The 15871-nt window shown below is 55.4% G+C and overlaps 1 protein-coding gene across 1 annotated transcript in view; it reads left to right on the forward strand.

The window, feature by feature from the left end:
- ATG16L2 (autophagy related 16 like 2) overlaps window positions 1–2839 on the forward strand; it is a 41911-nt gene extending 39072 nt beyond the window's left edge. The window contains exon 18 of the mRNA XM_067539089.1: window positions 1072–2839. Coding sequence (XP_067395190.1) covers window positions 1072–1159 — 88 coding nt within the window. The 3' untranslated portion in view covers window positions 1160–2839. The remainder of the gene's footprint in view (window positions 1–1071) is intronic.
- Window positions 2840–15871: the final 13032 nt, after the last annotated feature.

Consider the following 15871-nt stretch of genomic DNA (forward strand, 5'->3'; position numbering starts at 1 on the left):
GAGCACGGGCTCAGTCGGGGACAGGCCCGGCTCCTAGGATGCAGACGATCAAGGGGCACTGGGGCAGTGGGCGGGCCGGGCCAGGGAGGCTGGGGAAGAGGCTTCGTAGACAGGCTTGTCTAAGGCACCCCGTGGCTTCCTGGAGGGGCCCATGTTTTAGGGGAGGGTCGGGTGGATCCTGTTGTAACCCCTGCTCAGAGCTGGAGAAAACCGGGGTGCGGCGTTAGGGCACGGGACACTGGGGCGCTTTAGAGAGTGGGGATGAAGCTGTTTCCACCACAGTGTCCTTCCGTCCAGGCGGCTGTGCTTTAATCCATAGCGGGGGAAGGAAGACGGGGGAGATCCAGTGCTGAAGGCAGGGGAGTGGGAGCCAGGACGCCCGGCTCTTCCACTGGCTCAGTATGGGATCATGTAAACGCTCCGTGCCTCAGTTTCCCCAGCTGTATAACATGGTTCCTCACAAGGGTGTTTGCAGTTACGAGCCTTGTACATGCAGATCGGTGAAAAGCACTGCTTCATAATAATAGCTCCCTCCGCTACAGCGCTTTTCAGCCAGCGATCTCCAAGCACTTTCTGTAGAAGGGTAGTCTCCCAGATGGGGAAACTGAGGCACAGGGCGGTGAGGTGACTTGCCCACAGTCACCCATCAGGCCAATGGGAGAGCCAACACTAGAACCGAGGTCTCTCGAGTCCCAGCCCAGTGCACTAGACACTAGGCCACGCTGCCTCCACAGAGCCTGGGGCAGATGGGGTAAATCAGGGGCCAGAGGAGCTGTGCTGGTTTACGCCAGTCACAGGTCTGCCACCCCACCCCTGTTGCCTGTCCGACTGTCCGCATTGTTCCTGGGGTAACTGTGCCTCTCTCACTGACGGGAGAATGGTGTGAGCACAGGACTGAAGCCAGGAACTTCTGCAGTCTACTCCTCCCTCTGAGCCAGGCCACTTACCTGCCCTGTGCCTCAGTTTCCCCACTGGGATAACAGAATCCCTACCCCCATAGCACTACTAGGGAGCCTCGATGGGAAGGGCTGATCCTTCGTGTGCTGTTAATTCTCCTTGCCCCCCCTCCAGAGCCTCTGTGAACGCCGTGGCGTGGTGCTTCTCCGGCCACAGTGTTGTGAGCGTGGACCAGGGGAGGAAGGTGGTGCTCTGGAAATAGCGCGCAGCCTGGAGCCGGACTGTGCACCAGCCCCTCCTTTACCTGCAGCCGGCCCGGCCCCTTCTGCTGTGCTCAGCTCTGGACACAACCAAGGGCTGGCGAATGCAAACGGTCCCGCAGGGGCTGGCGCTGGGAGGTGGTCAGAAAGCCGCACGTGCTGCTCTCCAAAGACCTCTGCCTCCGCGAGCAACTCCGCCCTCGAAGGGCAGATGGACGGATGCTGCGATTTTGGAAAAGGAAGATTTCGGACCCGAAGGGCAAGTTTCTCTCTCACACAGCTGCGTTGCCAGCCATGGGCCTGGCCTGCTCGAAATTGCCGCCTGCCTCTGGGCATGGGACCTGGGACTGAAACGGTCAGTGGGGTGGAACGGTTTGTAGCTGGCGTTTAATCCTACGCTTACCTCTGCTCCTGGGGGCCCGGACTCCACGCGGATGTCTACACTCTATGGCGAACCACAGCCGGTGGGACCTGGGCTTGATGACGCGGCGTTTCCAAACCTGCGCTCGAGCGTCCACGCTGCATTGTAAACCCGGGTCTCGCCCTGCTAACGCCGCCGTACTGCCCGACACAGACCTTCTGACTCTGGCCTGCGGCTTGAGCTGCGTCCACACTGCAAAACGACAAGGCTTGGACCCGAGTCAGAGCTGGACTCTGGCTCTGAGCCACCCCCCCAGCAGGGCCCTAGAACCCGGGTCCCGAGTGCTTGCTGACCTGAGTCAGGCTGGTTTGTGTGTGGACTCAAACCCGAGTCAGATCCCGGGCAGTGTGTGCAGTGTAGACGTAACCAAGAGGTTATTTAGGCTCTGGCCTCATACTGATAATAGATCCTCCCACCGGTGCCAGGCTAACTCAGCCCACGTGGGAGAAGGGTAAATCCTGGCTGTGGACAAGCTCCCATTAATTGCACGGAGATTGGGGGCGGGGGGTTGCTTTGGGAATCGGGGATCGCCTCGTGGGATGCCAGCGAGCACCATCTCCGAGGCCTGGGCAGTCTTGTGCCAACCCAGATGCCATAGACACTAGCCCTGTGGGCTCTAGACACGGCCTCTGGGTGCTTTTCCCGGGGAGTGAGTCTCATCTCAATCTCTTGCCTCTGCTGGGTTCTAAACCGTGGCCTGGGGCAGGTCCCCGGTGCTGTCCGGTGCCCCGATCGGCCGGGGAGTGGGATCCGCCCTCTGCAGAGGCTTGGTCTTTGATTAGCCCAGCGGGGGGGACTGGCTGTGCCCGGCTCAGCCCAGCGCAGGAGCGGGCTGCGGGTGCCGATGGATTCCACTGCCGGCGAAGAAGGCGTTGGATGCGCGGCTCAGCCCACCTGTCGCTCTGTTGCTGCGGAGTCGCCCACCTCGCTTTGGCAATGGCAAAGCAGGGCTAGGGGGGCCGACCACCTGATTTCGGCAAGTAGCCGGCCTGCCCTGCCCTGCGAGCCGAGGAATTAGGCGGCCCCTCCAGCCACGCTGAATAAGCTTTGTGCCTTTGGAGCTAGGGCAGGACCTGGCAGGGCACGTAGCATCCTCCCGCCAGTTCCCCCCACCAGCTGTTACCAGCTCAGGGGCAGGCCCAGTGGCAGGACGTGGGGGCAGGAGACCGTGACCTCAGCTGTAGTCCTGGCGCTGCGTGTCCTTCTCCGGGCCTGTTCTGTCCGGACAGAGCCGTGCTGTGAATACAGCTGTCAAACATGAGCTGGGCTGATTCTTTTCCCGTGTCCGAGCTCTCCTTTTGGAGCCCAGCCTCCCATAGGACAGACCCAGCCGCTCCACAGCCATGCCGCCCCCCCCTCCCCCCCCGGAGGAGTTATCCACAGTTGTTTAGGGGGCTAGTGCTCCTCAAAGACACCGGTTTCTGTGACCCCCCGCCCCAGGAGCTGACGCCCTCTGGACACAGAACAGGCACCCTAGAAACGCAGCCTTCCCCCCTCCCCCCCATGCATCTTAGCCCTGAGCTAGAGAGACCAGGTCGCCCTGCACTGCTGGGTGGGGTTGGCTGTTGTGCTCCCCTGCAGAGGCAGCTGCATTTTGCTATGGAAGGCGCTGTAGAAATCCAAGGGGGCGCGAGCCTTGACAAAGCGGTTCATTCAGCAGCCCCACGCTTCCCCCCCAGTTCCAATGCCTGGCTCCACTTAAAAGCCCCACCCAGGCAGAAATAAAGAGTTCAGGGCTGCCCATCCCCTGGGATGATCAGGTGAAAGCCACAGGGCTCCGGCCCATTGCCCAGCAGACTAGCCACGTGTTTCCTGGCCAGCTGCGGCTGTTTTGGGCCTGCAATTTACATGAGCGGCCGTTGCACGGCTGGCCATTGATTCTGCAGCGACCGAGCGCTCGCTCGCATCTTGCACGCTGCTGATCGTTTGGGCTGGCTGTAAAGTGGGAGCGCTGCTAAAATGAACTGTGCATGACTGCCCTCTGCTGGAGAGAATCAGGACTCCTCAGCTGTGTGTCAGAGTCTCTACGGCGCTAATGGAGATTCTCCTTTACCGCATGAGGTGGGGGCCTTTGCCGTTCGAGCAGGAGGATCAGGGTTCTGTCCCTGCTGTCTTCATGGTCGTTCTGGGGTTGCGTGCAGCATATTGACAACCAGGGAGTCCGCCCTGCCCTGTGGGTTTCTTACAACACTTAACTGGTCTTCTCCACCGCTGTGCGTGTGGGACCGGGAGCCAGGAATCCCTTAGCCCTGACCCCAGCTCTGCCACTGGCTCTGTGGCTTTGATCAAGTCACGGGGCGTGTGTGCCTCAGTTTCCCCATCAGCATAAGGGGATAATAACGGTGCAGCCTGATCTCAGGATACTGGTGCGGGTTAACTGTCTGGGATGCACTAAGTGTCTTTACCGGGGCGGCACAAGGCGGGGAAAGAACAAAGGGTCGTGAACCTGCCCTTGGCGGGGACAATCCCCGGCATGCGCTGCTGCGGCACACCTGCCCTCCGGATGGGAGGCTGCCTATGGGCGAGGCCCGTCCTGGAGCGGTGCTGCCAGCTGGCGAACGAAGGCAGCCCTTGCCTCACCAGCTGGATCTGCCGAGGAGGAGACAGATGCCGGAGCAGAGTTAACCCCATAGTGGAGTCCCCCACCCAGCGGCCGGCTCATGACCTGTGCTTGGCCACGGCCAGCGTGCTGCAAACGCCTGAGTTGCCCGAGGCGGTGTGAAGCATGGGGAAGCCTGTGGTACCGTCCCCGCTGTACCCTGGACAAATTGCCACCATTCTTTGTGCCTCAGTTTCCCTGGTTGTAAAATGAAGGTAAATCCCCCCTGGCAAAGCTGGGGGAGACGTGATTCATTAACCCGTCAACCGGCCCTTTGTGCCCTTGTGATCAGCGTAACAGCCGGGCCGCCAGCTCCGCGCTCAGCTCGGCTCAGCTGCAGCTGGCTCCCCAGGCCTGCACGCTGCGCTGTGTTCCCACGCAGGACGATGGCTGTTGGGCTGACCGGCAGCTGCTGGTGCTACTGCTCTTCCTCTGGGCAGCACCATCTGGGCGAGGCATCTTTAGCCAGCCGGCTCGTTTCCGGGCATTAGTGGGAACTCTGCACTGGCAGGGGTGGAGTCGGGGGGAGCTTCCTGTACTCTTGCTGGCATAGAAGAGTGGAGAGACATTGACTTTTTAAAGAGCTGGTGGAACCAGGATCCTTTTCCCCAGGTCCCTGCTCCTTCTGCACCTCGCGTCCCTGTGGGGAGAGCCAAGGGGCAAGAGAATTGCTCAGGGGTTTGCCATCTTCCCTGGGCAACTGCCGGGGTCAGCCTCTTGCCCCCAAATAATAAACACGTTCCACCTGGGCTGTCCCTCCTGTGCGCTGAATGAACCTCACAACCCCCCTTCCCCGGGAGCTGGGTCCAGTTGCACAGATGGGGAAAGGGAGACACAAAAGTCAAGAGCCTTGCCCCAGGTCCTACGGTCAGCCAGTGGCAGAGGTGAGAATAGAAGCCAGGCGTCTCGCCATTTTTTCGCTCCCAGGCGGAGGACGTCTGCCCGCTCTGCCCCTGTGACCGCTGAGTGGCACGTATGAGACGGAGCAGCACTTAATGGGGGTCTTCTCCCAGAGCCTGGCTGTCACCCCGTCGCACTGCACTGGGGGCAGAGCTAGTGCGGTGACATCAGCGTCTCACGTGCGGCGTCCGGGAAGGGGATGTTCAAAAGCTTCTCCACCACCCGGCCTCCAGCGACTGGAGAATCCACCAGCCACGAGCTGCCATTGCGATGCGCTGGCGAGGAGGGTCGGTGCAATCCTGGGATGTATCCTCCTGGGACCTCTCTGGGGCTGGCTCTGGATACGGCGATGATAAGACCCTTACTGGAGCCTGCGTCCGGGGCTGGTGGCCACACGTCACGAACGACATTGGCAGACCTGGAAAGCCCAGCGCACTTCTCTTACACCTGACAGCGAGGGGCTCCAGGACCCTAGCGGAGGGCAGGGTCAGCGATGGCTGGATTCTCTCCGACAGGGACAGCAGGCTGCCCGGAGCAGAGGGCTCTTTAGCTAAGCAGACAGAGGCAGAACGAGAGGCACCGTTTGAAAGCTGAGGCCAGATAAACTCAAAGCGGAAATGAGGCCCATGTTTTTAACAGCCAGAGGGATTAACCGGTGGGTTCTCACCCACTGGAAGTCTTTGGCTCCCAGCTCCATGGCTGTCTCCACAAGACGCTCTATCTCAGACAGCCGGCTTGGGCGTGATGCAGGTGTCATTGGATGAGTCTCTGGCCTGGGCTATGCAGGGGACCAGGTTAGAGGATTAAAATGATCCCCGCTGGCCCTAACACCCCTGGATCTTTCCTTTATCTCCCTGCCCGTCGGGCCAGCAGCCTGGCCCCTCGCGTTGGAGCTGAGTTTGGGACTCAGCCAGGATGACCTCAGCATAGCCTCTTTGCTGCTCAGTGAGAGCAGCGCCCCCCTCTGGAGGGGTTGGCTCAGCCTGCACCGGCCTGCTGCTGCAGGGATCTGTAAAGCTCCCCTCGCCCTGGCATCTATCCCCAGGGTAGCTGAGCACCCCTCAGTCTGTAGTGTATTTAACGCCCCTCTGAGGTAGGGTGGGGCGAATATCCCCATGACATAGCTGGGGAAACTGAGGCACAGAGAGGCTACGTGACCGGCCCAAGAGGAGGCCCATGGTGGAGCAGGGTCTTGATTCTTGGACCCCAGCCGCCTGAGTGCTAGGCCAGGCCAGTGTCCTGCCCACAGCGCCAGGTAGTGCTGGCAGCTTTCCCGGCCACATTAGACCTAACCCGGTCTAACACCGTTTAGCTTGTGAGAGCTGATGGACCCACAGGGCCCGGCCCCCCCCCCCAAAAGCCCATCCACTTTAACAAAAAGGAGGCCATTGTAAACATAACGGCCGCTGTGACCATGGTAACGGCATTGCTGTTTCACAGCACCGTATCTCAGGTTACAGCAAAGGGGTTTTCCCCTTGACCGGCAGTGCTGGGCCCAGGAGCCCACAGAGTCGTAGGACTGGAAGGACCTCGCGGGGTCATCGACTCCAGTCCCCTGCACTCATGGCAGGACCAAGCGTTCTCTAGCCCATCCCTGACAGGTGTCTGTCTAACCTGCTCTTAAACAGCTCCAGTGATGGAGATTCCACAACCTCCCTAGGCAATTTATTCCCGTGCTTAACTACCCTGATAGGACATTTTTCCTAACGTCCAGCCTAAACCGCCCTTCCTGCAATTTAAGCCCATTGCTTCTTGTCCTGTCCTCAGAGGGTAACGAGATCAATTTTTCTCCCTCCTCCTTGAAACAACCTTTTACGTACTTGAAAACTGGTATCATGTCCCCCCTCCGGCTTCTCTTCTCCAGACTAAACAAATCCATTTTTTTCTATCTTCCCTCGTAGCTCATGTTTCAAGTCCTTTCATCATTTTTGATGCTCTTTGCTGGACTTTCTCCAGTTTCTCCACATCTCTCCTGAAATGTGCTGCCCAGAACTGGACACAATACTCCAGCTGAGGCCCGATCAGTGCAGAGTAGAGCGGAAGAATCACTCCTTGTGTCTTGCTTACAACACTCCTGCTAATCCAGCCCAAATGATGGTTGGTTTTTTTTGCAGCAGTGTGACACTGTTGACTCATATTTAGTTTGTGATCCACTACGACCCCCAAGCCCCTTTCTGCACTGCTCCTTCCTAGGCGGTCATTGCCCAGTGTGTACGTGTGTGCACCTGATCGTTCCTTCCATTTGTGCGCATTGAATTTCATCCCGTTCTTGCGGGGCCTGTCCCACCCCGTTCTGGGACACAATCATCCTAGAGTCACTCTCCCTGTGCAAGTCAGCACCGCAGTCCGGAGGTGTGCTGATGGCCTGTGCTGATGCACCCAATGTGACAAAGCTCTTCCTCTGCCTCGCTGGGTCCAGCGCTCCCTTCCAGCGGCAGGTCAGGGAACTGCTTTGCCCCTTAGGGTTCTTCCACCCTCTAGTGGTAGGGGAGGGTAATACAGCCTCTCTAAGGTGGCCGCTCCCTGCTGGGTCCCAGTCCTGTCTCTGGTTCTCACAGGCCCTTGCCTCTTCGCTGGGGCTCTTGCCCCTCCAGTGAATGGCTGGTTGGGGGGACCCGGTCCTACCTCAACTCCGGGCCCCAACCCAGGGACCCTACAAGTAGCAGCCTCGTGCTGTGGCTTCAGAAAAGCTGCTAGCTTCCCCAGGTTACTGCCCCAGGCCCCTTGACTTCATGTCTGGCCCCTGCTCGGACAGGGCCCTTCCTGCCTCCTTGCCAGGGGAGGCTCTTGACCCCTGACAGCCCCACTGGGCGTGGTGGTGCCGAACCAAATGTCCAGTGCTATCTTCCCCTTCTGGCAGGTCTTTTCCCTCAGGCCTCCAGCCCTGGGAAAAGTCCTTTGCCCTCTTCGGGCAGGGTTTTTCCCTCCCCCCAGTCTTTGTACCTGCAGGGTCCTCTCCTGCCAGCGTCCTGCTCCGTAACCCGCCTGGTTTCTGACAGCGTCTTGCCAATTCCACCATCCCAGCCAAAGGGAAAGTGCTACAGTGGGTGGTGATTTAGAGGGCCTTTATTTATAACAGAAAAAGTGCATGTATTTAGTTCAGAGATAAAACTAAGGAAGGTTGATGGTTCAAAAATGAAAAACAGGCATTGGCCCCGTTAGAAGTTCTGTCGGCTCTTGACAGGTTATAAAGCAAAACTGACCAAATAAATAGATGACACTTTCAGATGAGTTACACAAGTGGCTCACAAACACTTCATTCAGTCTATATTTACTTAGCATTTCAACTCAGGTGTGTGCATTGTCTGGCTTCCGAAATACTATGGCCAAACTCCCAACTGTGTGTCTAACACAACACTCTGGTAGCTCTCCTCACTCCCACAACTCCAGCTGCGCTCTTTCTCTGGAGGGGAGGCTTTTAACAAGTCCTGGGCGGCCCTGGATGGGCTCCAGGTGTGTGAATTAACCTGGCGTAACCCCTGCTCAGCTACCAGGGGACACGGGACTTGGTGAGCCTGGGGCTGATCTATTGGCCTCCTAGCCCTCTCCCGGAGCCAGCTCCCCTGAGCCTGGCATACCACGCTAGCCTGAGGAACAGCAGCAGGGAAGCCTCAGCGGCATGGACTGGCCCTGCCCGCCCCAGAGCCCGGCTCCAGGCACCAGCGGCTGCTACCTGTCCCGCTTCAGCGTCTCTGCTGTTGTTCCCCAAACTAGCGGGGGCGGGTCCACCCAGGCTCACACCTCCTGCCTGCCGCTCGGACAGCGTGACAGGCTGCGGCTACCTCTCTCACGGCCATGGGTGGCCACTGTGCCACGGGGCCCTCTCTGGGGCCCAGGAAGGGGCCCGATTTGCAGGGCTGCCGTCCCCATTGTGACAACTTGGGGCACAGGTCTGGCTGCCGCCACGTCACGGGGGGACCCGTGGAGTGCGAGATCCCCTTTCTGCCGGGACGGGGGCCAGCTGTAGGAGCTCAGGGGAAGGGGCAGGCCCAGCCCTGTGCCCCGACACAAGCCCAGGCTGCGAGCCGAGACTAGTAGCCGGGCTGTCTCCAACCCCTCGCCGTGCTACTAGGCAGTAGGCTGGGGATGCTGATGGTTTGCAGAGAAGGCCCCGTGCTCCTCACCCAGCGTAGTCACGTAGCAGTGATGTGGGTCCTGGAGAGGGCCTATTCATTAGCCCCCTCCTGGTCCCCTAGCATCAGTGCGACGGGACGTTGATTTCCGTTTCCCAGCCCCAGCCGTGCCGGCCATGGAGTTTGTTAATTTAGGTCAGTCCATCCACCTGCCCCGGACCTCACCGGGCAGGGCCTAGCAAAGAAACATTGGGTGCTTTACAGGCTGGGGACAGAGTTATTCTGTGTCAGATGGGGCCTGGGTGCCTGGGACACCCCCCTGATGCACCCCCACACACCTGGCTCAGCCGGCAACGGAGAAAGAAGCATCCTCCGTACACAAACCCAACGGCCCCTGCCGTGCTGCGACAGCAGGGCAAATAGTTTCGATTTCTCCTCCTTCCGCTAGAGAGTTGGACTGGAAAGAGACAAACCAGATCAGCTAACCTCAACCCCAGCTTCCCCTGGTTCGCAGCGAAGACACAAGCAGGGCGCTTTGACGTGCGGCTTGTTCGCACCACGTATGAAGGTGCAACGTCACTCGTGGGAATGGCGAGCAGTGACACCCACAAACTCTTGGTAAAGGTGGGAGCGCATCGAGGGCCCTTTCGTGGTTACCGGTGCGTGCTGTCTGCAGGGGATATTGTTGTTCTGTGCAGCGAGGTGAAAGAGTTTAGATGAGGCTCTTGATAAAAGGAGGGATGGGTTGCAGAGACACAGGCTCAGAATAAGCAGCTGGGAAACGGAGTATAGGGTATGTCATTTCGAAGATGTGGCCGCTGAAGAATTAACCTTGAAACTAGATGGGCGGACAACATCGCAAATGCAAAGTTTCAAGCATCTGGGGAAATAGAGGCTGAAACTAGCCCTAGGATAATACATGCCTGGCTGGAATGGAAACAGAGAAGTGATGTAGCATGTGATAGACTTTTAAGCTTACTAGTATCTTCCTATGACCTGGTGGTCCGTCTGATTTTAATGTAGGGTTCTGGGCAACCAAGATGAAATGTGAGTGACTGATCCGCTCCTGGAAATGCGAGGGTCGAGACGGATGGGTGGTGCAACCAAGACAGACTGCAGGAGGCACATGAATGTTAGAGACCTGCTCAAAGTAACACCCCTCCATGAAAACAGGGCTGACCTAAGGAGAAGTGTGAGGGTGGCAGAACGGAAGACGTGGTCTCATGGGGTGTGACAGAGGATGTAACACTGAACGGAGTGTTTCGGAGGGAGCTGACCCGTAAAGGGAACCCCATTTGATGGGTGCAATGTAATGAAGAAGATCTAGCCAGAGAGCCAGTCCCTGCCCTGAAAAGCTTCCACTCTAAGCAGACACGGCAGATGAAAGGTGGGAGGGGAAACTAAGTCACAGCGAAGCGACGTGATTTGTCTGCGATTGCGCAGCAGGTCAGAGAATAAATTCCGGGTCTCCTGACTCCCAGTCCAGTGCATCATCCCCTAGGCCGCACTGCCCAGACACAGGACGCCACTCAGCGCAATGCTGTTCAAAGCGTGGCATCAACAGCCACTTGCCCAGATGGATCTCGCAGCGTAGGTGAGGGGAGATGAGCCCAGTTCGTTCGCGCAGCGGCCACCCTTCCTTTTCAGTGGCTGTGTCTTAAAAGGCCACGGCCCCGCCTGTGCAATCAGCCCCCCCGGCAAAGTCGCACGTAGCTATTGCCAAGTGGCCCTTCGCCCTGGCTCCAGCTTTCGTTTTCCAGGCGGTTTGTCTCCCCTGCAGGACGCCTGCTCCCCAGCCTTCGCTTTCTCCTGGGTTGGTGCTGCAGCCCTTTCCGGTGCGTCTCAGCCCGGCCCCACAGCTGGAGGCAGGTCAGAGCACCGGGGAGCCAACTCTAGCCATGGCACGCCTGGCTCAGGGGAGCAGGTTTGCCTGTTGGAAAGCTGCATGGGGGAGGGTAGCAGAGCGGGGCACCGTTTCAGGGAGGGACACAGTAGGCACTCAGGTTGGGGTGTGGGCAGAGAGGTCAGTCTGAGCTTCTGGCCCTCTGATAACCTATAGGCACCATCGTATGGGAGCATTGCCCCGCTCTGAATGAGTTTAAGCTGCAATAAGACCATAAGAACAGCTATGCGGGGTCAGACCAATGGTCCATCTAGCCCAGTATCTTGTCTGCCGACAGTGGCCAATGCCAGGTGCTTCAGAGGGTATAAACAGAACAGGGCAATCATCACTGATGGACCTATCCTCCATGAACTTAGCTACTTTTTTGAACCCTGTTACAGTCTTGGCCTTCACAACATCCTTTGGCAAGGAGTTCCACAAGTTGACTGTGGGTTGTGTGAAGAAATACTGCCTTTTGTTCGTTTTAAACCTGCTGCCTATTCATTTCATTTGGCGACCCCTAGTTCTTGTGTTATGAGGAGTAAATAACACTTCTTTATTTACTTTCTCCAAACCAGTCATGATTTTATAGACCTCTACCATATCCCCCCTTAGTCGTCTCTTTCCACGCTGAAAAGTCCCAGTCTTACTAATCTCCCCTCATATGGAAGCTGTTCCATGTCCCTCATCATTTTTGTTGCCTTCTTCTGTACCTTTTCCAATTTCAATACATCTTTTTTGAGATGGGGCGACCAGATCGGCAGGCAGTGTTCAAGATGTGGGCATCCCATGGATTTACAAAGAGGCAATAGGATATTTTCTGTCTTATTATCTATCCCTTTCCTAAAGATTCCCAACCTTCTGTTCGCTTTTTTGACTGGCCCTGTATATGGAATGGATGTTTTCAGAGAACTAGCCACAGTGACGCCGCGATCTCTTTCTTGAGTGGTAACAATGAATATAGACCCCATCACTTTCTATGTAGAGTTGGGATTATGTTTTCCAATGTGCATTAATCAATATTGAATTTAGTCTGCCCTGGTGTTGCCCGATACCCCTGTGAGACAGAGGGATTATCTCCCCATTTTACAGCTGGGGACGGCCGCTCAGGCAGCTTGCCAGCAGTTACACAAGTTGCCTGTGGTAGACCTGCGGAGTAAACCTAGCTCTCCTGAGTAACAGCCTGGGGCCTTAACCACTAGGCCACGCTACCGCACGTCCTAGCTTAGCTGCCCATTAGCTCTTTCAGATTGCCAGGGTTTGCCGGCACATGGACAAAACAGCAGGTTTGCTAAGATGCTCCAGGGGTTTCTAACCCCCAGCTCTGGGCAGCTCCCAGCAGGGCCCTGAACTGCCTGCTTCAGTTGATGTGCGAAGGGGGCGAAGACCCACCTTGGCGGGGGCGATAAAGCAAGATAATTTTTGTTCAGTGCTTTGCAAAGGTCAGCAGCCAATTCCTATTAGTACTAGATCTATTGCGAGGAGGATATATTGCGAGGATGTGATATACCTTGACTTTAGCAAAGCTTTTGTTACAGTCTCTCACAGTATTCTTATCAGCAAGTTAAAGAAGTATGGGTTGGATGAATGGACTATAAAATGGATAGAGAACTGGCTAGAGCATAGGGCTCAGTGTGTAGTGATCAACAGCTCAATGTCTAGCTGGCAGCCGGTCACAAGTGGAGTGCCCCAGGGGTCGGTCCTGGGGCCGGTTTTGTTCAACATCTTCATTCATGATCTGGAGGATGGGGTGGATTGCACCCTCAGCAAGTTTGCGGATGACACTAAGCTGGGGGGAGTGGTAGATACCCTGGAAGGCAGGGATAGGATACAGAAGGACCTAAACAAACTGGAGGATTGGGCCAAAAGAAATCTGATGAGGTTCAACAAAGAAAAGTGCAGAGTCCTCCACTTAGGGAGGAAGAATCCCATGCACAGCTACAGACTGGGGACCAACGAGCTAGGCAGCAGTTCTGCAGAAAAGGACCTGGGGGTAACAGTGGATAAAAAGCTGGATATGAGTCAGCAGTGTGCCCTGGTTGCCAAGAAGGCTAATAGCATATTGGGCTGCATTAGGAGGAGCATTGCCAGCAGGCCGCGCGAAGTGATTATTCCCCTCTATTCAGCATTGGTAAGGCTGCATTTAGAGTATTGTGTCCAGTTTTGGGCCCCCCACTACAAAAAGGATGTGGAGAAGTTGGAGAGAGTCCAGCGGAGGGCAACAAAAATGATTAGGGGGCTGGAGCACAGGACTTATGAGGAGAGGCTAAGGGAACTGGGCTTGTTTAGTCTGTAGAAGAGAAGAATGAGGGGGATTTGATAGCAGCCTTTAACTACCTGAAAGGGGGTTCCAGGGAGGATGGAGCTAGGCTGTTCTCGGTGGTGGCAGATGACAGAACAAGGAGCAACAGTCTCCAGTTGCAGGGGGAGGTCTAGGTTGGACATTAGGAAAAAGTTTTTCCCTAGGAGGGTGGTGAAGCACTGGAATGGGTTACCTAGGGAGGTGGTGGAATCTCCATCTTTAGAGGTTTTTAAGCTGCGGCTTGACAAAGTCCTGGCTGGGATGATATAGCTGAGGTTAGTCCTGCTTTGAGCAGGGGGTTGGACTAGACACCTCCTGAGGTCCCTTCCAACCCTTATCTTCTATGATTCTATGAGGCGGTCAAAGGACACGGCAGAGTTCTAGCAGCCTGCTCCTTCCTTCCTACAAAGGGTGACAAGAACGATGCTAATTCCTCCAGGTGTCTAAAACAGACCAGTAATGACAAGGAAAAAAAATCAGCTCCTGCTTGAGTCCAGGGGAAGGGAGAGTTTCCAAGGTGCGTGGGGGGAAATGAACCCACCCGTTCTTACATTCTGTTCTGCAGGAGTCAAATCAGCCCACCGGGCACATCACTTTACTCTAACGCTAGAGGGAGATCCTGGAAGGGCCTTTCATTCCTATACAGGTGAGTGGGCAGGAGAACTCCCAGATGTCAGGACATGGGGTACTGTATCTTGAAGTCTATGGTAGAGAGCTGGGAAAGGTTTGAAGCAGAGCAAGACAGATAAAGCTTTAGTGCCCGTCCTTTTCCCCTAGAGTTCCTTGTCCAGTGTTTGAAGAACATGAGTGACTTTTTTTAATCATCGTCCCATAACGAAGGGGCCTGAAGCTTGACTCATTCTTATCCAGCATAAAGAAGAAGAGGCAAAGGCTGAGGCCACCACTTATCCGGCGAGCACGGAGAACGTTTCCAGCGGAAGGAGCGCTGCCCGCAGAGCTGACGGGGTGTCTGGTGCTGGAGCTCTTCTGCCGCGTGCGTATGAGCAGTGCTGGAACCCTGAGGGGGCAACGCTGGTGACCTGGAGGTCTCTGCGTGACGAAGGCATTAGATGAATATGGCAGGTCTGATGCCAGCTCCCAGGCCAGGGGAGAAGCCCGTGTGATTTTGCCTTCATAAAAAGTAACTAAGTTACATCGAAAGTAACTTCAGTTAGTTACTGAAGTTTTTCATTGGAAAAGCCCAGTGTGATGTGAAACCAGCGTGAGGGCTAGTGAAAGCCCATCCTCTCCTCCATCCACGGAGCTAATCCAACTCTTTGAGCAGCGGTAGCTACGTCGACGGAAGAATTCTTCCATCAACCTAGCCGCGTCTACACCAGGGGGTTAGGCTGACCTAACTACCGCACTCAGGGGGCAAAATTTTTCCCAGCCCTGTACAACGTAGCTAGGTTGAGCTAATTTTTAGGCGTAGATTCCGCCTGCGCCTTAGCTAAGCACTTCTGATTCTGCATAAGCATGTGCATTAAAACATGACGTTTTCAAAGTTCTTCACATCTAGCTAAAAGTTTCAGATGCTGTTTCGCAGCATGACCCTCAGGAGAGCTCGCACTTGGACTGAAGCTTTCCCTTAACCCATGCACTCAAACACGTGGCGCTTTTTTGTTTCAGTTTTCACCTGAAAGATTAGTAGCGATTGATAGTGAATGCTAGTGAAAATGAGGTAGGATATGAAGCTAAAATAAGGAAAGAACGAGTTAAAAATTACTTAGAAAAGTTAGATGTCTTCAAGTCACCAGGGCCTGATGAAATACATCCTAGAATATTCAAGGAGCTGGTTGAGGAGATATCTGAGTCATTAGCGAGTATCTTCAAAAAGTCATGGAAGACAGAAGAGATTCCAGAGGACTGGAAAAGGGCAAATATAGTGCCCGTCTATATAAAGGGAAATAAAGACAATCTGGGGAATTACAGACCAAATCAGCTTAACTTCAGTTCCCAGAAAGATAATGCAGCAAATAATTAAGCAAACAATTTGCAAACACCTAGAAGATAAGTAACAGTCAGCATGCATTTGTCAAGAACAAATTGTGTCAAAGCAATCTACTAGCGTACTTTGACAGAGTAACAAGCCTTGTGGATGGGCGGAAGTGGTAGATGTGGTATATCTTGACTTTAGTAAGGCTTTTGATACTGTCTCGCATGACATTCTCATAAACAAACTAGGGAAATACAACCTAGGTGGAGCTACTATAAGGTGGGTGCATAACTGATTGGAAAACCATTCCCAGAGAGTAGTTATCAGTGAGTCACAGGTAAGCTGGAAAGGCATAACGAGTGGGGAATTTCCCAAGAGTGCAAAGTGCTCCACGGAGGAAAGAACAGTCCATTGCACACATACTCCGTGGGCAATGCCTGCCTAGGAAGGAGCACTGCAGAAAGGGATCTGGGGTCATAGTGGACCACAAGCTAAATATGAGTCAACAGTGTGACACTGCTGCAAAAAAAGCAACCATCATTCTGGGCTGGATTAGCAGGAGTGTTGTAAGCAAGACACGAGAAGTAATTCTTCCGCTCAA

This window comes from Emydura macquarii, unplaced genomic scaffold, assembly GCF_026122565.2.
Source record: "Emydura macquarii macquarii isolate MOO-44397 ecotype Brisbane River unplaced genomic scaffold, CSIRO-AGI_Emac_v2 contig_509, whole genome shotgun sequence".
NCBI classification, from domain to species: domain Eukaryota; kingdom Metazoa; phylum Chordata; order Testudines; family Chelidae; genus Emydura; species Emydura macquarii.